The sequence below is a fragment of the Stenella coeruleoalba genome (genome assembly GCF_951394435.1).
Source record: "Stenella coeruleoalba genome assembly, chromosome: 20".
In the NCBI taxonomy this organism is placed as follows: domain Eukaryota; kingdom Metazoa; phylum Chordata; class Mammalia; order Artiodactyla; family Delphinidae; genus Stenella; species Stenella coeruleoalba.
The window spans coordinates 7,828,680-7,849,618 of record NC_137166.1 but is presented as its reverse complement, the minus strand read 5'-3'; the positions used below and the strand labels follow the sequence as shown (position 1 = coordinate 7,849,618).

General features: G+C 43.7%; 2 protein-coding genes across 4 annotated transcripts in view; one reads left to right on the top strand and one right to left on the bottom strand.

The window, feature by feature from the left end:
- Window positions 1–236: 236 nt before the first annotated feature.
- On the top strand, window positions 237–9,285 carry DYNLRB2 (dynein light chain roadblock-type 2). Its single transcript, XM_079906386.1, has 4 exons — window positions 237–318; window positions 2,529–2,604; window positions 8,093–8,260; window positions 9,099–9,285. Exons 1-4 carry the CDS (start codon window positions 316–318, stop codon window positions 9,140–9,142), a joined length of 291 nt encoding a protein of 96 aa, XP_079762512.1. The 5' UTR covers window positions 237–315; the 3' UTR covers window positions 9,143–9,285.
- Window positions 8,105–20,939, bottom strand: part of CDYL2 (chromodomain Y like 2) — a 229,254-nt gene continuing 216,419 nt past the window's right edge. For 2 of the 3 annotated variants that reach the window (XR_013825174.1, XR_013825176.1), the window contains 3 exons: window positions 15,621–15,703; window positions 8,510–8,662; window positions 8,105–8,217 (listed from right to left, as the gene is read on the bottom strand). The gene's annotated coding sequence lies outside the window, so the exon portion shown is untranslated. The remainder of the gene's footprint in view (window positions 8,218–8,509; window positions 8,663–15,620; window positions 15,704–20,939) is intronic. The other variant, XR_013825175.1, reaches the window with a different exon arrangement.

The following is a 20,939-nucleotide window of genomic DNA, read 5'->3' as shown; positions in this document are numbered from 1 at the left end:
ACGAAGGAATGACCCGGAGCCTGGCCTAAGCCCCTCAGCTCTCCTCATGCCCAGCGGCCCGCGGGCCGGGCGCGCCCCAGGTGAGCGCTCGGAGCCACGGTCCCCAGCCTCCGCCTACGGCGGCCGGGAGGCGTCAAGCCACTTCGGGGCGGAAGAGTCTGCCCGGAGGGGCCCGACTCGCGCGCACGCAGGCGCGGGCACTCACGCTTCCGGGAGGTCACTTCCTCCCCTGTCTCGTAGCAACGGCTGGCAGCGTTGCTGACATCCCGGGCAGCGGTGGCACCGAACTGAGCTCAGAGTCTCGCCGCCCGCGCGATGGTAAATCCGGGGGCTCTGTCCGCGACCCGCCGCTCCAAGGGCAGCGACCGCCAGGGGACCTTCGCTGTCCCGCTCCCGGTGCCGGGGCGAAGGCTGGGGTCTCCAGAAGCTTCTTGGAGGAGTGACACGGAGACCCTGGAGGGACCAGAGGGCGACCGTGGAGGGAGGGAAGAAGATGTCTAGATGGGGGAAGCTATCTTGGGGCATAGATATCTGGGGTGGGGGGGTGACTTCTGAGGGGTGATACTTGTGGAGGGAGGGTATCGAGAAAGAGAAGAGAGATAGGGAGGGGATGAAAGATCCTGAGGGGAAGGAGAAATCTCCTTGACGGCGAGGCAAGTTTGAAAAGGGGAGCGGCGCGAGGGAGAGGAGAAAAATCACCCTGAGAGGGAAGAAAGAGAGGGGACAAGGAACGCAAGGAAATGGAGAGAGGGGAGAAGGAGTTATTGAGAGAGAAGAAAGGAAAATAAAGAGGCAGCAGGAATGGGAGGGGGAGAAGAAAAGGAAAATGGAGACAGGAAGGTTTGAAAAAGAACAAAGTGAAAGCAGAGTTTCTTTTTAAGAAAGGAATGAAAAGCGAATTGGCGATGGGAATTAAGAGACTGTATTGGGGGGCTCAAAAATCACCAAAGGCGAAAACACCTGGGAAAAGAGAGGGAAAGGCCGGGAAGATCAGCGAGAGGCGTTTGGGAGAGAAGTAAAACAGAAAAAGATAAAACGAGGGCAGCGGTTGTAAGGACCTGTGGACGTTGTCTTACAGATGGCAGAAAACTGTAGTAAGTCATTGATCCCTGTACAGCAATTATGCTTTAAGTTCAGTGTTTCCCAACGTGAAATGCAGACGTTAGTTGCTACTTTAAGATGGCTCAGAAAACCAAAAACCACAGAGTGAATCACATCAGAGAAAGTTATTCCTCTTTTTTTTTTTTTTTTCAGCCTTTAGACTATATCCAGGAGAGAGTTTCTGGCACTGTTAGGTCGTTAATACCACTATCCTTTGGTAGTTTTGATTTTTCACCTGAAGGGCAGACCTCAGGCTCAGAGCTTTCATTGGGGTAAAATTTAACAATATGTTCTCTCTTTGTTTTGTTTGTTTTTATGGTTATTTCTGCCTATGACAAATGATACCAGATTTACATTTGTGGTAGTGATGTATAATTTCCTTTTAAAATGCATTTAAGCTTTTAGCAGTGAAATAATTTTAAGAATATGCTGGGTAAATAATATAGATGGTATTCATAATGGCAAAAATTATAAATCTAGTACATGAATGCCTGAAATTTAGAAAACACCTGCTGTAGTGGTGGAAAGAGGAAATAAGTGCTCCCACCCATATTAGGGACAAAAGAAAACTGTCTTTTGACTAAAGCAACATAACGTTCACCTGTACAATGCTGGAAAGAAAAATATATCATAAATCCTCATCAAGAGACTCTGCAGAATACTGTTTGAATTCAGAATATCCAGTGATTACTCAGTTTTGGAAAATATGCAGGCTGGGAAAAATTATTCTTGATTTTAGCCTTTGGAGAAGGCAAGAAACTGGTACAATATATAGTCTATGCACGTGATTCAGAAAGCTGAGTTTAAAACCCGGTAGTGGGGTTCCAACATAATCATTCATGGTTGAACGTTCATCTTGCACTGAGATCCAGGCTGTGGTTACCAGTAGGATCCTGGAATACACTGTTTTTACAGAATATTTTGAATTTAACCATCTGAACTCCCAATTAGGTGGCATTTAGGACTGAGAATATGATTTCTCATTAAGTGATGCTTTTAGACAGAAGGAGGCAGTGATATAGCTGTATAAATATGTTTTAAATCTATAATGTAGAAAAGAGATTTTTCACTTGAATACAGAAAGATCAATGAATGAAAGATGACCAGGAGCAGATTTCTGTTCAACAACATAGGATACTTTTCCAGTAAATAGAGACAGATAAAAATGGAGTGAGCTCTTGTGAGGCAAGAAGCTTTCTGTCTCAACGAGAGTTCAAGCCAAGATATTTGTCAGGGTTGTACGCAGAGGGTCTTACATAGGCTTGCATATGGGACCTGACAATTTCAGAGCTCTCTTCCAAAAATCTGAGCTTCTAAATCTTAGTTTAAGGAGATTGGAGAATAGGGGTCTTTCAGAACATTTCTCTAATTAAGACTGGGGTCACCACAAAGACTCTTTGGTTAATTTTCTTCCTGATCTCTTCCAGGCAGAGGTGGAGGAAACCCTCAAGAGGATCCAGAGCCACAAAGGGGTTATAGGAACGATGGTTGTAAATGCAGAAGGTAAACACCTCACAGGCTGCCTTCTTGACAGGCAGAAGCCGACCAAGAGCCTGTTTGTTGTGTGAAGCCTTAGGCAAACATCTTGGAATTTTAAATCAAAAGTATATCTTGTATATTTTAGCCAGAGCATTTACTCATCGTACATCTATTGAGTATCTATTAATTACACGTCAAGAACTCTGCTAAGAGGTAGGGAGATAAACATTAATAAGACATGCCTAGAAACGCCTATATATTCCTAAGAAATGCTGCACGTTGTCTAATTTTTAAAGCTTTGGTAACTCTCTTCTAACATTTCAGGAGTATCAATAAAACTATTATATTGAAGATAGGAAGAATACCATTGTTGGCAGTTTGCTTTCGTTTTAACATTGTAAAGCGTACAGAGTTTCAGTCTTCATTTTTAAAAGACATTGTTCCTTTACCGTAGTTAATGAAATCTTTGAGAATTAATTTTAATGTAATTTATAGTACAGTCTTTGTGGTTATAGTTTAAGAAGGGCCAATACGTTTCCACCTATGAAATCTGTAGACTTATACCAGAGACTTGCCTATTAACAATCCCCAAAGCCTTTTCTGTGGCACACTGTTCCATGCTCAGCCATGGTGGCAGCCTCTTAAAGGCTTCTGCTGGCTTCATTGCTGATTGAGGCGTTTGCAAGGGCAAGAGGTGCCACAAACCCCAGAGCACTAGTTGAAATAAGAGTAGCTACTTCACACAGTCCATGGTACAACCATGGATCTGGTACATCGCCAGCTCAGTGCTTGGCAACAGACTCTCATAGCTAATCATTATTCTGGAGCAAATCCATCAATAAATATTTAGTGAGCAACTACCCACTGAAAGTCTGTTTAATCTCTAAACTTCAATCCCTTATCATTAAAAATGCAAAATAACCTACTTTACTGGTGACTGTGACAATTAAGTGAAATAATAATTGTCAAGTGCCTGGCACAATACCTAACACTTAACAGAATTGTAATTAAATAGTTCTGTGAATGTGGGAATTTTTAATTTATTTGTACAGATAAAACATTTGATGTGTTTTACAAAATAATAAAATAAAATTTTAATAAACTCAGTGTCAAATGAATATAATAAATTCACCCAGCTTGAGTGATCAGGAGGGAGAGGACTTAACATCAGCCTACAGGAAAGTCAAGAGCTATGCCTCATATTTCCAGGAAGCGGTCCAGCCCAAGTCCACGGTTCTGGTTGAACTGATTTTAGTTTCAGGCATTTGCATAAACTCTGCCACACCCCCCAAGATAGGTTACTTGCGTGACTTCACAGAGATGCTTTATTTGTTTTCTTTGGCTGCCATAACAAAGCACCACACACTTAGTGGCTTAAAAAAGATTAGACATTTATTTTCTCTCAGTTCTGGAAGGCTAGAAATTGAAATCAAAGTGTCAGTGGGTCCAGGCTCTCTTCAGAGGCTCCACAGGAGGATCCTTCCTTGCCTCCGCCCAGCTTCTGGTGATTTCCAGAGATCCTTGCTGTTGACTGGCCTGTAGGTGCATCACTCCAGTCTCTGCCTCCATCATCGTGTACGTTCTCCTCTCTGTGCTCTGTTTTCTCTTCTTATAAGGACCCGTCGTTGGATTATGTCCCACACTGATCCAGTATGACCTCATTTTAACTAATTCATCTTCAAAGCCTCTATTTCCAAATAATGTCACATTCTGAGGTTTAGGGTGGGCTTGAATTTTGGAGGGGACACTCTTCAACCCAGTCCAGATGCATTCACCTGTGACACCCTGGACAATGTATCTAATGTGTTACTTTGGAAGACTTAGTCTAAAGTACATAATCCTGGCAATAGGCATCAAATGTCTGAAGAATATCCATACCTTATGATCTGTAATTCCACCCCTAGAAATCTGGTTAAGAGGTGATGAAGAAAAGATGTAGGTGCAAAGGATATTACGGAGGCACCATGTATAATAGCAGTAAATAGACAGACAAGTACATAAAGCCCAACAGTAGGGAAATTTTTAAACTTATTATATAATATTTACTCAGTGAACCATTACTCTATTTAAAATGTTGAAGAATATTTAGAGTCATGAAAAACTACTCACAATATTAGATGAAAAAAAGCAGGAGACGAAGCAGTAGCCAGCATCTTCTAATCCTAAATACGGCCAGGCAGACATACACTCTGAAATATGGAAGAAAAGGCAGGGCTGTGTTACGGTGATGATCTCTGAGTGGTAGAATTAAAAAAGACTTTTGTTTTCCTGAGGTCTCTCAATTAACACTCTTCTCATCCAAAGGCAACAAAATACTACTTTTAATACCCATTAACTTCTAATTAACCTCTACTAGGATAAGGTTGTGTTAGGATTCAGGGCACTTTTCTGAAAGCCAAATTAACCTTCCCAAAAATATAAATGAGGGGCTTATTTTTATGGTCGGATTATTAACAACCAGAGGATATGACAAGGATGTTTACTAACAGCATATGGTATAAGTGTGTGTGGCCAGAATGAAATGAAATACTCCATCTCAACAGCCCAGTCAATTTTAGATGAAAGTACCATTTATTACGGTGCAGCTTTGCAGCTCTCAGAAGTCCCATGAAATGTAACACTGACAATATTTAACTAAGCTAGTGTTCATGTGTTCTTGTTCTGTACCCATGGCTTTAGTCCACTAGTTCTAGGCAAATCATTTTAACAAATTTTTAGGTTTTAATTGTGGCTAGGTAGGCCTTCTACCCCACGTTTATCCATTTAGATCTCATCCTCTGCCATGTTAAATAGTGTCCTTTGGTTTCACTATTATTGAAACATAGACTTCTTATTCATGACAATAAAGTGGACTTATCAATTTAGCCCAATGCTGAGGAGTATAGGTCTTTGTTAGATTCTTTGTTAACACTGGTTTCCCATTTACAAAATAATTCATTGTTTACAGTATTGCAGTTCTGATCACAGAACTAGATACTGGTGAACATGTATATTTGTTTCCCAGACAGTCATACCTGTCATATATTCTTATGTATATAAGCCTGATTTCTGCAGACTCTTAATTTTAAATATTCTTGACATTTCTAACAATCCGTCATTTGAGTTTCATTAGGTTTTATCAGCCATCCAGCCAATTCCTTTTATTTTTGAAATATAATCTATCAACCAAATGTACAGTTGAAGAATACCAGCTTACTGGGATCATGATGAGTCATATTGTAAAGTAGTGTCATAAGTTCAGGAAGATAGAAGATATACTCTTTGTTCTAGAAGGTACATTTTAGGAATTTATCCTACACATGTATACAAATGTGAAATGGCATGCACACAGACATATTCTGTAGCCTTGTTTATAAAAGTCAAAAATTGGGAACAGCCCAAATGCCTGTCAGGAAGATATATTAGTTACATGTATTACAAAGCATCCATTCAACAGTCACATTACACAGACATTAACATGAATGACCTAGCCTTATGTGGACTGAATGGAACAACTTCCCGAGTGTATTAAATGAAAAAAGTTAAGGTACAGAATAGAAAATGATACAGTTAAAGAATACAAACACAAACATACTGGAATAGACTTAGAATATCTCTGCAAGGACACCAAAGAAACTGAGAACAGTGGTTACCTCTCAGAAGGGGAGGTGGGTGAATTTTATACTATGTGCTAAAATTACTTCCTAATAAATTATTTTTTAATTACCTCACATAGTCTCAAGCAAGAACTCAATAAATATTTGTTGATTGATTTTTTTTTTCCAAGGGTCTACAGTGGATATGAAAAACTCCAAGAGTTTCCACGGTGTGCACTTATCATTCAGAAAGGCTAGCCCTTTTATTTATTGACTTGGATCACGAATAGACTGACTAAGTAGGCCTGAGTACCTGATTCATAATCCTGTCATCTACAGTTTGAATAATTTATTCTGGTTGTATTTCTTTTTTGACACTGAGCAATGCAGACTTTGTAGGTAGTTGCTCTTCATGATGCAAAATAAAACTGTTTGGTCAACAAGTGCCCTTGAAGGGTTGAGTGCTTGCTATACTTCAGTTTCCTGCTTGTTAAAGACACATGCCTTGTGATGGTTCATCAGTTGTGAAAGACAGAACTGACTTCTGGAGAAAAAGTGGCCAAGAAACAATAATACAGAAATTAACAAGTTTTCTGTAAAACCTTCCTTAATTAGGTTTTCCTGTAAATACTGCTGTTGCCTTCTTTGGCAAGACCTGCTCTGGAGAGAATGGCTTTCTTAAAAAGAAATTAGTCTGTTTCAAAGTCAGACTTGAGGCTCTCAAAAAGTTTCATGAAAAACAGGTAAAGTCCCAAGTTAGAAGCACTCATCTTCTTTACCAGTTTCTGGAGCTACATTCTCTGAGGGAAAACCCAAGAGAGCCACGTCAGCCTTTTTTATTGATTGGCCTTCATTCAGGTTCTTGAGGAACTTGACAGTGATCCCAAATTCACCTTCATATGTCTCCCTAAACGCAAGGCACATCTGCAAATCAGATCCCTGGAATTCCCTGGTTGATCTGGTAGTTTTCAAAATAACATGAAGGCCAGTTCTGATTAGACATAGTATATGTAAAATACCTCGCACAGCACCTGTTCCAATAATAAGCGTTGAGTGACCTGAATGGAGCTGGACTGATATGAACTGAATTGAATTATACTTGCATATTGCTCTGGCTAGATTTTTCCAGTTAAATTAATAGCTTCTGTTTTAAACTCATATAATGAAACAATAGCGCACACAAGTAGCCAAATTTAATCATGCTTAAACCAAGAGTGAGTGCAAACCAGGGAATGCCCAGCCGAACTGCACTTTGTTGCTGTATTTTCTAGCATAAAAATTAAGGTTTGCAAAATACCATATGAGGAAGTTACAAAGAAATTCTGAAAATCCCTTTTGATACACCCTCTAGCATGTGCAGTGATATCCTCTTTCTATTTCTGGCCTCAGGGGAGAAACTAGCACCATGTCACAGACCAAGCATTTCACAGTGGACTCACCCTAGACAGGATGCTTAGGGGAATGCATTTTGTGTAGTAATATGTTAACTTAGTACTGAAATAATCAATTAACAACTTCCAGAAGACTTGTGTACAAAAATGTTCATCACCATTAGCTACAAAAACAAAAACACACTACCTAACAATCCAACAGTGGGGGGTTGATTATATTATGATATATCCCAAAAAATACTAAGTCTACAGCCATTAAAAATAATGTTGATGGCATCGTCAACAAGGACAGCTTGTATGCTATAATTTAAATGAAGAAAAAAGCAACAGTCAAATATGTAATTATAGTTTGATGCAACTAAATTTTAAAATCCACGTAATGGCAAAACGATTGGAAGGAAATAAAATTGTTACCTTTGAGTGATACGAGCCATCACTTTTTCTTCCTTTTTACAATTACAGTATTTTCCAGTATTTCTATGATGCACATATTACTTTTATAATCAAAATAAAAAATGTTTAACCCCAAATTAAATCTCGTACCAGGCATTCCCATCCGAACGACCTTGGACAACTCGACAACAGTTCAATATGCAGGTCTTCTTCATCAGCTGACCATGAAAGCCAAGAGCACAGTCCGTGACATTGATCCTCAGAACGACCTAACTTTTCTTAGAATCAGATCAAAGAAACATGAAATCATGGTAGCTCCAGGTAATTTGGCATTTCTTTTCATTATTTAAGGCAGCTTTCTACTTTACTGGATAAAAGCTTTGTCTCAAAGACGGGGAGTGTGGATTTTAACATGCAATATGACACATAATGCTCTTCAATTACAAAATGAAGAAGTTTGAATGTGAAAATTCCGTGAAATTAGTAAAGATGTTGAATTTTGCCCATTTGTTTTTGTTGTTAGTAATCAAACCATTTAGGAGGTGTAGGTTTCCTGTTATGTGAACTTACCACACAGACTTTCTGAAGAGTGGGAGAAATGTCTCCTGTCCAGGGGATAACGTCGAGGGCAGATCAAAGGTCTGTAGGGTCTTAAACCTTCCCTGGAGTAGAGCACATTCACTGGGGCTAACAAAAGACAGCAGCCACAGAAATACTTCTTTCCTTGAGGGAGGTACATTCACAGTTTTAGTGGACGTCAGTGTAAAACAGGACTCACGTTCCTAAATCTAGTCTAGAACAAACTTCGCTGTAGTACAACTGTAAAATCAGAGTTACCCCCAAACTAAATAAAGCTTTCCCTACACCTGTGTTCTCACCCAAGCTGCACATTGGAATCACTTGGAGAGCTTAAAAAAAAAAAGACTGATACCTGGGACTCCACCCCAGACCAATAAAGACAGAACCTCTGGGGCTTGGCCCCAGGTAATGGTATTTTCTGAAAGCTCAACAGGTGATTCTGGTGTGCAGCCAGGCTGGGAGCCCACTGGTCTACACAAGGTCCAAGTGATGTGTTGAAGAGAAAAGCAGATTAGCTGAAGTATTCATTTATTAAATTTAATTTTTAGGGTGGATTAACTTTGTCCATATCTCTCCACAGATAAGGAATATCTTCTGATTGCCATTCAGAATCCATGTGAATAGACCTGCAATGGCCAAGTTCTGTCCTGGGACTCCAGGCTGAAACACTTCACTCTTTAAAGATTCCTAAAATTATAATCCAATCTAAATGATCTTTTGGATATTCCTTTCTATTTTTACATTTAAACTCTTCTACATGTCTCATTTAGTCCGTTTCGAATGTATTGTAAATTTGTGATTTAGCTAGATAATAAATAAGTTCTGGTATGTATGCCTCATTTTTTTACGATACACAAAACCAAAGAATTCTAGTGAGAAGACAGCCTTCCTTGAGACAGTTCTTTTCGTCTAGAAGTAATGGCCACCAAGAATTAGAATAAGTGTGATTCTGCCCATTTCACTGACATGCCAGGGAGTTTCAGTGGAGCAGAGTGGGGCTAGGAGGGAAGCAGGGCGTCCCAGCCCTCAAGGAGTTATAGGTGCTTTCCCAGCTTAAACGAGGGCGGTAAGAAGTCAAGAGGGCAGTTCTCAGTTGGGTCAGCGCTGCCCCCTGAAACTCCTCAGGCCTGTCCTTCCATCACACCAGCCTGAGGGGACCAGGAGTGGGTCCTGAGGAAGGATGCACACGTCAAAAGCTACCTAGAGAACTCCAGAGGGTTTATTTATTTTACTAGATATTTCAAACATTCTGAAAATAATGAAAATGATAGAACAAATATAACAGATTTCCACAACCCATATAGAATAGATGTTAATCTTTTGCCGTGTTTGCCTTATAACCTCTTTTTTTCTCTAATTAAGCATTTTATTTTGAGATAACTGAGGATTCGCGTGAAACTGTGAGAAATAACATAGATCCTGTGTACCCTCTACCCAGTTTCCCCCACGGCAACATCTTTCAAAACTATATTACAATATCACAACCAGGAAATGGACATTGATTCAGCCTAGATACAGAGCATTTCCATCACCACCCGAGCTCCTCGTGGTACCCTTTTGTAGCAACCCCCCAACCGCTGGTACCCACTAATCTGTCCTCCACTTCTGTAATTCTGTCATATCAAAATAGTTGTTATATAAATGGAATCCTACAGTACGTAGCCTTTGGAGATTGACTTTTTTTACTCAGCATAACGCTGTTGAGATTCATCCAAAAAATAAACATTATGGATACAGCTGCAGCCCCTCTCCTCCTTTGTGCCTTGGTCCTCTCCTTCTCCGGAGGATCCTTGTCAGGATACACAAGTCACCCTGCATGGGGGTCCACAGACGCTTCCTCCTAAGTTCCCACAACTCCACAACAAGCCAAGAGTGAGGAATGGTGCAGGACAAGTTTAGTTCTGCCACTGCCAGGGCACCAGCGTGCATCCTGGCAGGCTACAATAGCCCAACCCAAGCAGACAGTGGTCCGAGCAGAGAAGAAGGGCCAAGGCAAATCCCTCAGGTGAAAGGGGTTCACTCTCCACGTGGTGATGGTAGAGGAGACGGGCCAAGGCTGAAAGGGACCACGGTGGCTGAAGCCGAACAGTCAAGCCTATCCACGCAACAGACGTCAGCACCCCACTGCGAACCTCAGTGCCCCTGGAAAGTGGGACCCACATGAATATACTGAGAATGCTCTCCAGGTATTCGCAGTGCGGCTTCAGGCTGAGATCCACTGCGGCTCCTCAACAGTGGGTCTCGCTGGGGTAGTGAGGAGAGTAGCCCAAGACACACATAAATACAAGTTCCATCCGGGAACAGCCCTGGGGTTCTCCCACATCATCAAGCCAGCTGAGCCCTAGATTTACAAGGAGGATGCTGTCTCTATCTCCGGAGAGAACAGAACAAATGAGGAAATGAGCTTAAATTACAGCAGAAGTGAGTGCTTCTAAAAAAGTGAGATGAATAAACATCGAAGAGATTGCAGGATGGAGAACCTATACTATAGCACGTATTAGACTTTCGAGCATTTTCCCCACACTTTTTGTTTTAAAAAACTTCAGTTGGGCTTCCCTGGTGGCGCAGTGGTTGAGAGTCCGCCTGCCGATGCAGGGGACACGGGTTCGTGCCCCGGTCTGGGAGGATCCCACATGCCGCGGAGCGGCTGGGCCCGTGAGCCATGGCCGCTGGGCCTGTGCGTCCAGAGCCTGTGCTCAGCAACGGGAGAGGCCACAACAGTGAGAGGCGTGCGTACCACAAAAAAAAAAAAAAAAAAAAAAAAAAAAAAAAAAAAAAAACTTCAAAGTTGCAGAAGAGGAGAGAATGAACACCCACATAAGCTTCACCCACATTCACCAACTCAATATTTTATAACATTTGGTTCATGTCTCTCCCTCCCTCCCTATATATATATATAACACCCATAACCCCAATTTCCTACTTAAGAAATTTATTATTGATACAATAATATCATCTAATATAGTCATGTTCGAATTTCCTCAATGGTCCCAATAGTGTCCTTTATAGATATTTTTTTTAATCCAGGAGTCTATCAAGGGTAACATATTGCATTTGGTTGTCACATCTCGAGCTGTTCAGCTGTTTTTAGAACCCCTGTGTTCTATTCTCCCCCTCTAGGTGGTATCGGATTTGTATTTGTTCTCCCTGGAGTCCCCAGGACCATCTGCTCCGCAGCCTCCTTGAGCCCCTCCTGATTGGACCCAGATGCAGCCTGTAATTATAAGTCAGCCCAAGAGCCGGTCTTGGTCACAGGTGAGTGCTTCCCCTTCCTTCTGTCATGACTCAGAGACCAGACGAACCACCATGGACCCAACCTCATCCTTCAGCCAGTGAGGTCTGGGTACCAGAATACCCACTCGCCCAGGCACAGCTTCTATGTGTGCTGACAATTTCCATCATAAACAACATCTTGTTAGAATCCAAGCAGCAAGGAAATGCACTATTGAGGGAGAGGATCACCGATATCATCTATCTGACGCCTTGGTTTTACAGGTGAGGATTTCACCTGAGCCTGGCGTCCAGTGTTTTTCAGGAATCAAGTATGTCAGTTTGTACGGAACTGGTCAAGCCTCTGGAATTGGTCCTCATGATCTTATCAGGGGGCTCATGCTCTTGTGAGACCCCCCCCATGCCCTCCAGAAAAAAACTATTTTGAGGAGGTAGAGATTAGTTCATTGTTTTAAAATGTACCAGAAGTAACATCTGATTCCAATCCCTAAATCTGTCATCTCCCCATTGTTCCCCAGCCTACCCAGAGCTCATCAGCAGACACATGGCTGAGTGGTAAAGCCACTTCCTTCCTCCTGGCCCAGCCAGAAATTTCAAGCCCCATTTGAGATGTAGCAGTGGGAAACCTCTGGCAGGTGCAGATGCTGCTGCTTTAAGTGCCAGGGCTCTGTGTGGGCTCTTTTGTGCAAGGAGACCCTTCCATCCCACTTGGCAGGGAACTCTGCTGTGGTCCTGCCTGCACTTTTGCATCCAGAAGAAACAGTAACCCTTTGCTAGAGGCCGAGACTGTGGTATAGAACTTGCCAAAGCCAATGACAATGGAGGAGGATATAATCTTGGGGAATCTGTATCACCCCTCTCTGCCTTCCAGCACAGAGGCATTCACATTCCGCTTGGATTCCTAACAGCACAGTAAATTAACTCTTATTTAAAAAAACCTAAGAGATGCCTGGATCTATAGACTAAAGATCCACACTCATACAAAACCATTGATAAAGTTTTCATTTCCTATGAGAAGTACAAGCCTGGACTCACTGGTGCCTCCCCTTAGTCCGAATGGCTATAAATTTTACCTGAACAATAGGAGAGCTATTTGCAGACTCTCTGGAGGAACATATCTCAACCATCAATATTAATGAGAATGAACCTGAAAAGACCAGCTTAATAAGATAACTGAAATGCATTTACACATCATTAGCATTACGAGCTCCCAAATCTTCATCACCGAACAGCAGGACCATCTGAGAAGGGGATGAGCGGCAGCCTGCCCAAAGTTCCAGCAGATGCCTGCCTCTCAAAGCCACTTTCACTGGTTGCATTCTGGCTTTGGGGCTAGATGGCCTCTTCCAAAGCAAAAATCACCATAGACTAAGATTTGGATTCTCCACCACCCCCACCCTCTCTTGGTCTTTGAAAAATTACAATTATCCCCAATATGTCTTTGACATGGGGGAAATACCCTTACTCTTCTGAATTTAGAAAATATGTAATATATGCCCTTGAATAGGAAAAGATAGCCAGAGATAGTCATTCAGTCAAGCAATATTTAGTCTTACGTTCCCCATTTGAAGAAAAAGTAGATCATGTTTGGGGCCGTAACAGAGCTTTCAGAGTGGTGAAAACATCTCCAATGAGGAGTCTTAACAAATAATAAAGTGATACTTCAAATCCTAGGAAATCCTAGGTCTAGACTCCTCCCTTAGTATGAAACCATCTCTAGTAATGGAAGTTCAGGCAACCCCAGGGAAGTTCTGGGTATTTTTAGGATCTGGAATATTTCAGGTCAGTAACACTTTTCTGTATATTTCTTAGGCAAGATTTGACATAGAGGGTTGGGTTGGCCTTGTGCTCAGCCACACCCTGAACACAGAGAAAAAAAGACTCAACCTTCTTACCTCCTCCTGGGTTCTGACTCTGGGAAACCTCCTCTCCTTCTTCCCTTCACCATACATGACCTCAGGACTCCCTCTCTTGATGCCCTCAACCTTGAACATTCCTGCTGCGTGCAGAAATGATTTTCGAATTCTCTTTCTTTGGTCAACTTTACACCATGAGATGTAAAGATGGTGCAGTTGAAAGATCACGAGACCTACAGTCTGACTCGACTTATTTGTTAGCAGGATCCCCAACTTCTCTGAACCTCAGTTTACTCACCTACAAACCTGAAGAACGCCCGCCCAGAGTGGCCTTGCCTCCTGAGCTATACTGTACAGCATAGGTGCCAATTATAATGATTAACTATAGCAATAGCGGCCAAATAAACCAAGTTTACCAGAAGATAAGTCACTGAACACATCTCACTGTGGCCTCTTCTACTCTTTAACCATACGTAAAAATGGATTTAAAGAGTTATAATCCTGCTGGGTTCACACGTCTGTCTAATTCCTTTAGTTATCATTTAATAAGCATTGCCACGGGGCAGCGGGGAGGGATAAATTGGGAGACTGGGATTGACATATACACACTACTATATATAAAATAAATAACTAATAAGGACCTACTATATAGCACAGGGAACCCTTCTCAGTACTCTGTAATGACCTATATGGGAAAAGAATCTAAAAAAGAGTGGGTATATGTATATGTATAACTGATTCACTTTGCTGTACAGCAGAAATTAATGCAACACTGTAAATCAACTATACCCTAGAATTTTTTTTTTAAGTAGAGTGAAGGGACAAAGGCCCATTTAAAAAAAAGCATTGCCACATTCCTATATTGATTTTTCTTAATATCTGCATGCAACTCAATCAAGCTTGTTGGTGGTGACCTGACCAGATGAGGCCAATGAGAGATGCTTCCTTGGTATTTAGATTTGAAAGAGAGTCAGAGAGGAAGTTTCCATGTGGCTGGACCTGTGCACAAAGACAGGGCATTGGGGAGGCCATATTTTTCCCAGAGGGGTAGCAGAGAGAGACAGCCTCTTGGAAGGAAGGAATGTAGCAGCTGTGCATCATAAGCAGAGTGAGAGTACAGCGTTCCTGCCATGGGTTCCCGGCAACCTTTGAGGTCCTCAACTATATTTTTACCCTTGGGTTTATGAAACTCCTCTAATGCCTTCAACACACTGTTCCTCTTTGTGTACACTACCAGAGTGAGTTTTATCTGTTGCCTGAAACCAAAAAGTCCTTAGCTAACATTTTGGGGCTATATTTGGGTCGCCCCCGGCTGCTTTAATCAGACATGGTCAAAGAGCCCAGTAACCCCCCAAAAGTGTGTATTAATCAGAGGCCCTGAACAGATGTTTTGTGGTCTCTCACTCCCCTGCTTCAAAACATGCCCCATGGCTTTAGCAATACGGGGGGGAGGCCAGTGCTGGACACTCCAGGAGGCAGAGCTCTGGGTGGGAGTGTGGCACTGAGATGCCCCTCTAACCGGGCAGCAGGCACTCTAGTTCATTCCCACCTGGAAAGTGGCCTCTGCCTCTGTCATTGGCTGGAAAGAGAACAGGCCACCTGGACTCTAGGCAGATACATTCCCAAAGCACCTCTCCGGGTGGCCTGGAGTATCTGAAGTGGCAGAGAGTCATAAGAGAGACAAAAGGAATAAAGAAGTAAGGTACAGATTCACCTGACAACCTACCACCCCCTTGCCCCCAGAAGGCAGCGTGGTGCTGAAGAAAGGATGCTGCTTTGTAGCCAGACTGTCTGGTAGCCAGCCCTGCCATCAATAAGTAATAGTAATAGTAATAATAAAACTATTATTTATGTTATTACTTTTTTTTTGTGGTACGTGGGCCTCTCTCAAATTTAAAATTTAAAAATTTTTTAAAAAATGTTATTACTTTTAGAAGAAGAGAAAGAAAAAGAAGAAGAGGAAGAAAAGAAACGAAAAGAACACCAGCAGCTGCTGGCATTTGTTGATTACTTACCATGTGACAGGCACTTTGGATGTTCACAACAGCCGCAATTTACAGACAGGAACACCAGGCCTCAGAGGAGTTTCACAGCTTGCCTAAGTTCAAGCAAGTGTTAAGTGTCAGAGGAGGCACCAAAACCCCAATACTTGTCTCGGGCACACATGTTGCTGACTCAGCAGATACATGACAAGGAAATTAACATCTCTGAACCTTAGAATCCTTACCATAACTTCTACATGGCGGGTTGTTGGGAGACAAAAAGAAATTATATAAAGCCCCTGACACTTAGTAGATGTTCAACAAAGGGGAGTTGCTACTATCATCATCACCATCATCAGTATTACCTAGAGAACCAGTAAACGCTGGGAGATGACCATCACAGCAATTATGTTATTGTTATAAATATGATCAGTGTCACAGTGTTGACATTTAACAATATTCCATGGGGTTCATCAGAGCAATTACTCCTAATTCTTTCACCAAACCCCTCAAATCCCCAACAACCAACCATCCATCTGGTCTATAGGATGTCAGACTACCATTCCATTCATGCAATGTCATCATATCAGGAATTGCTCGTAGGACCAATCCCCCCATCAAGAATGCAACTACTGTTTTGTATGTTCCTCAAGCCTATGTTTTATCCCCCTCCCACTGTGTCTAAACAGAAACCTGGTTTGTACTACACTTACTCCCCCTCCCATTCCGTCCACATTCGTAACCTGTTTGAACCATTCCTTCCTTCCCCCTCCCCACCCTGCCTACACATATAACCAGCTTTTCTATTTAGTCTGGATTGATGGATCAATTCAATCCATCAGACTGATTTTCTGGTCTGTAGTAACTGTCTGCATTGACTCAACAATCCAGTGAAGAGAAGTTATGCATTTGGCAGTCTGTTAGGCTTAAAGACACAAACCACCTTATTCTTACCCCTACCCAAGTGCCTGGCAGAAAATGTGGCACAGGGTGGGTACTCAGTCTGTGGGGTAGTCAACATCTCTATTCCCACCCAGGCCCTATTTTTTTTTTTTTTAATGCAGTACGCTGGCCTCTCACCGTTGTGGCCTCTCCCGCTGCGGAGCACAGGCTGCGGACGCGCAGGCTCAGCGGCCATGGCTCACGGGCCCAGCCGCTGCGTGGCACGTGGGATCTTCCCGGACCGGTACACAAACCCGCGTCCCCTGCATCGGCAGGCGGACTCTCAACCACTGCGCCGCCAGGGAAGCCCCCGGGCCCTATTTTAGAAACACTGTTCCCTGGATCATGGGACTGGTCCATCAAGTTAATGAGCGCCTTTTAAGTGGACATAGTTAGCTACATCCTCCAAGAACACTCAAGACGGGATTCTGACCAGTTAGAAGCTTTAAAACTTCTCAATTCAGATTGCAGGATGAATTAAAGAAGCTCATTGACTGTCATGGGCCTCCTTCTGCATCTGTACTTTCTGCTTCCTGAACAGCTCCAAGGAAATACCTGCCCCTGCCGACGCCCGTCAATGCCAGGAGAGCAGAAGGCCCAGCTTCTGAGAATAGGTCCCAGTATTCACAGCTGCACCCTTTGTGGAGCATGGATGGGAGGCCTGTGTCAGCAGGTCCCAGACCTTTGGGGACTGGGCTGGCACTAGCCTCATCAGATTACAAAGCCCCAAATGGTGTTGTCAGCCAGATCCTTTATCCAACACGAACTTTAAGTTGTTCACAAACTCTGAACCTTCCGGTTGGGTATTTGATCATATCTCAGGGACGCAGGGGGAAAGTGAATGTCTACTGTCTCCAAGAAAGAAAGAAAAAAAAAAAATGCGCAACACCGTCAGTAATGTCAGGAGGAGAGGAAAGAGGATGTTATCTGAACACGTTTACCTGCTCTTGCCAAGCCCAGCAATTTCTGGGAGATGCAAGCAGAGATGAATAACCATTTATGAAATTTCAAATTAATAAAAATACTGGCTCCATCTGAGAATTGAAAGAAGGTGTGCTTCTTAATCAGGGAACCATTAACCAGGTCGTGCTCGTTCTGTAAGCATGAAACCAGTAATGACTCCGCCCAGGAGCAGACATAGGTGACATCATCCCTGCCCCCAAGGACCTCCTAGCGTAGAACGGAGACAGGTGTGCAAAGAATACATTTTCAACACAGTGAGATAATGGCGACCAAAGAAGTATGCATGAGGGCCGGTGCCAATGTCATGCAGAAAAAGGCCTGATAAAGGCTTGGTGTTTAAGAAAGGAGGCATTCAAGCAAACACATCTGAGCTGGATATTAAAGGCGGAATAGGGGTTTACAAAGTTAAGGGGAAGGAAAGAGCAATCTGGACGGAACGAAGTGTAAAGCGAGGCATAGCCTAGGCCAGTGGTCTTTAAACCTTGCTTTAGGAACAGACCTTTGTTCATGCACAGCGGCAAGTAAAGCTGCTCTCCACGAGGCAGGGTGGGCCCTTCTTCCGTTCTGTCCTCCCCTGCTCTTTGCCCCCGACACTTACACACAACGGTCATTCAGGGGCCCCACCCCAGACCTGCTGAATCAGCACCTGCATTTAGGAAGATTCCCAGGGACCCTCGTTCCCATTCAAGTTGGAGAAATGCTCCTCCAGGACGAGGAAATCTATGTTTCCCCCAACAAGTGCCCCCTGGAGAGGGGTTAGGGCTAGGAGTTTAGGAACACTGTCGGTCTACCCTTTTTCTCTTCCTGAAATCTTCCTCCACGGCCAAGCCCAGGCCACCCAAAGCCACAGTTCAGAGGAAGAGCTAGGGAGAGAAGTAAAAGGATGTCATACGGCAGTCAACTTATGCCCCAATCCCGACTAAAAACAAAACGAGGAAGGAGACAACCTGGACAATCCAGCCAAAGCTGATTCTCCAGCCAGGTTTCACATCCCAAGCATTGGGGGATCCCTGGGGGCACCTCAGCCACCAATGAGTCAGCTAGTTTCCATGTGGCATCTCCACGACCTTCACCTTCGCTGGCTCCAAACCTCCTTGGCGTTCCTACCAGAGCTCTGGGCTCCGAACATCACAGATAACCTCCAGGTACCATCCCCTGACCCGCCACCACCGTCTCCTCCTGTGTCAGGCACAACTGCCACCCGTGAGGAAGGAAATGCCTCACCCCCCTTTCTGCTTGGGCTCCTTGTGAAGCCCACCTTTCAGTTTTTTACACACAGGGACATTTCCTGAGTCCATACCCCAATCTACAATCAGATGATTCTTCCACTCAGAGAAGTCAGGACTACAAAGCCCCCGTGCAAACAGGTTTCTGATGGTGCCAGCCTACAACGTGCCTGGATCCCAGGGTGGGCGCCAGCAGGCTCCTGCACTATTTTTTCAACACCACATACAGTCATGGAGCCCAGGCCGTGTCCAGGTTCTTTATGATGTTACCCCATTGACCTCAAAATAACCTCACCTGGTAGACTTTATGCATCCCTATTTTCCTGACAAGGAAAATGAGGTTCCCATGAGGGGAGTATCTTGCCCAGAGTCACACTGCTTGACCCAAAGCCCCTTGAAGTCTGAAACTAAGTCTTATTTATCATTGTCCCCCAAACTCGTGCATTGTTGAGTCTGCATTTAGTCTACACTCCGTGTAGAAAGCTTGCATGCAGAATAAATGAATCGTGCGTGTGGTATAATCCACATCACCAGTTTGGCGGGGGGCACATGAGGGCACACACTTTAAAGAAAAAGGGCAACTTTACCACTGGAGCCTCCACCTCCCAGGTCCATAGGACATCTGAGGTCTCTCTCAGACCTATTCCTTCCCAGAACTTCCCAGAATATTGATTCCCGATTTGGGGTTGCCATTACTATTTCTACTGCCGTCAGCACTGAGAAATAGGCTGTTCTGCTCTCCAGATTAGGATATTCAGCTCCCACAGAGCCATGAACACTATGTTTATGTGTCTGAAAACACACACATGTGGAAAGATTTTGAAAAATACACACCAGGATATTAACAACAGTGATTTCTGAGTGAGTGGGATTGTGCCTGGTTTTATTTTCTCCTTTTTACCCTTCTTTATTTTTCACCTTTCTACAATTTCAACTTTTATTGAAGTGGGATATGCAAACAAAAAGCACATAAAACATAAGGATGTAGCTCGATGAATCTTCACAAACTAAACGCTTAGCATACAAATCGAGAAACTAAACACGTCTGCCTCCCAAGAGGTGCCCTTTGAGCTTCCCTCTGGTCTCTAATGCCCGCCCCGAGGGTCACTAAGAGCCTGGCTTTTGTCACCAGAGATTATTACTTTTTTCTCTTTGTGTACTTTGGATAAGTGGAATTTTTTTTAAAATTTTTTTTGATGATGAGAAACAATGCCATATTTTATTTTATTTTTTTTTGCGGTACGCAGGCCTCTCACTGTTGTGGCCTCTCCCGTTGCGGAGCACAGGCTCCGGACGCGCAGGCTCAGCGGCCATGGCTCACGGGCCCAGCTGCTCCGCGGCATGTGGGATCTTCCCGGACTGGGGCACGAACCCGTGTCCCCAGCATCGGCAGGCGGACTCTCAACCACTGCGCCACCAGGGAAGCCCAAGTGGAATTTTTTGTGTCTAGCTTCTTTCAACTGTCAGTACACTGGGGAGTCATCCATATTGTGAGTGGAGGGGTAGGCGTCACTCATTCTCATCTCCATTTCTTGCTTTCTTAAGCATAGAAAATGTGACTTATGCATTTTTTCCTTGGGGGCAGGAGGGAGTCTATATAGAAGGAAGTATGGAGCCAGGTCTCTCCTTGCAGAAAGCAGGTCCACGAAAACAGGGCTGATTTCATTCAGAGAGATGGCAGAAAGAAATGAGAAAGACTGATGCTGCCAGCCACTGGTTCCCAGACGCCCACAGGTCCCCCATCCTGGTGCAGCGGAAAGAACATACACCTTGAAAGCTTAGGTTCAAATCCTGATTTGGCCACTCACCTCTCCAGGGGATGATGTTTGACACTAAGCCTCAGTAAAATGGGGATGTCAGTAAAATTGTGTCCTGGAGCAGACATGCTTGCTCTCACCCACATCCCCCGCGATCATTCTACCATTTCTGTGTGCTTTTCTGCCGGCCTCCGGGGCGGGGCGGGGGTTTGCATCCACCTGCCCTTGGGTGGAGCCACTTGGTGAGCACACGGAGAGAAGCATCAGAGCCTGGCGTTTGCAAACTCTGATCCTTGGGGCCCTCAGCCAGTGGGTGCTGGCGGCAGGGTGTGGAATCCAGCTCCTCTGCACCCAGGAGAGGCACAAGGTACCGCCCAGAGGCCCCGGCAGGAGCAGACTGCAGCTCCCCTCCATAGGTCTTGGTCTGAAGTTGCACCTTTGCTGGGCTCCTTCCTCTCCCCTGC

Excerpts from the sequence above, each read along its gene's own strand:
- DYNLRB2 (XM_079906386.1), top strand. Across the intron at positions 2,605-8,092 it reads GATGGTTGTAAATGCAGAAG|GCATTCCCATCCGAACGACC; the intron begins GTAAACACCTCA and ends ATCTCGTACCAG. Across the intron at positions 8,261-9,098 it reads TGAAATCATGGTAGCTCCAG|ATAAGGAATATCTTCTGATT; the intron begins GTAATTTGGCAT and ends ATCTCTCCACAG.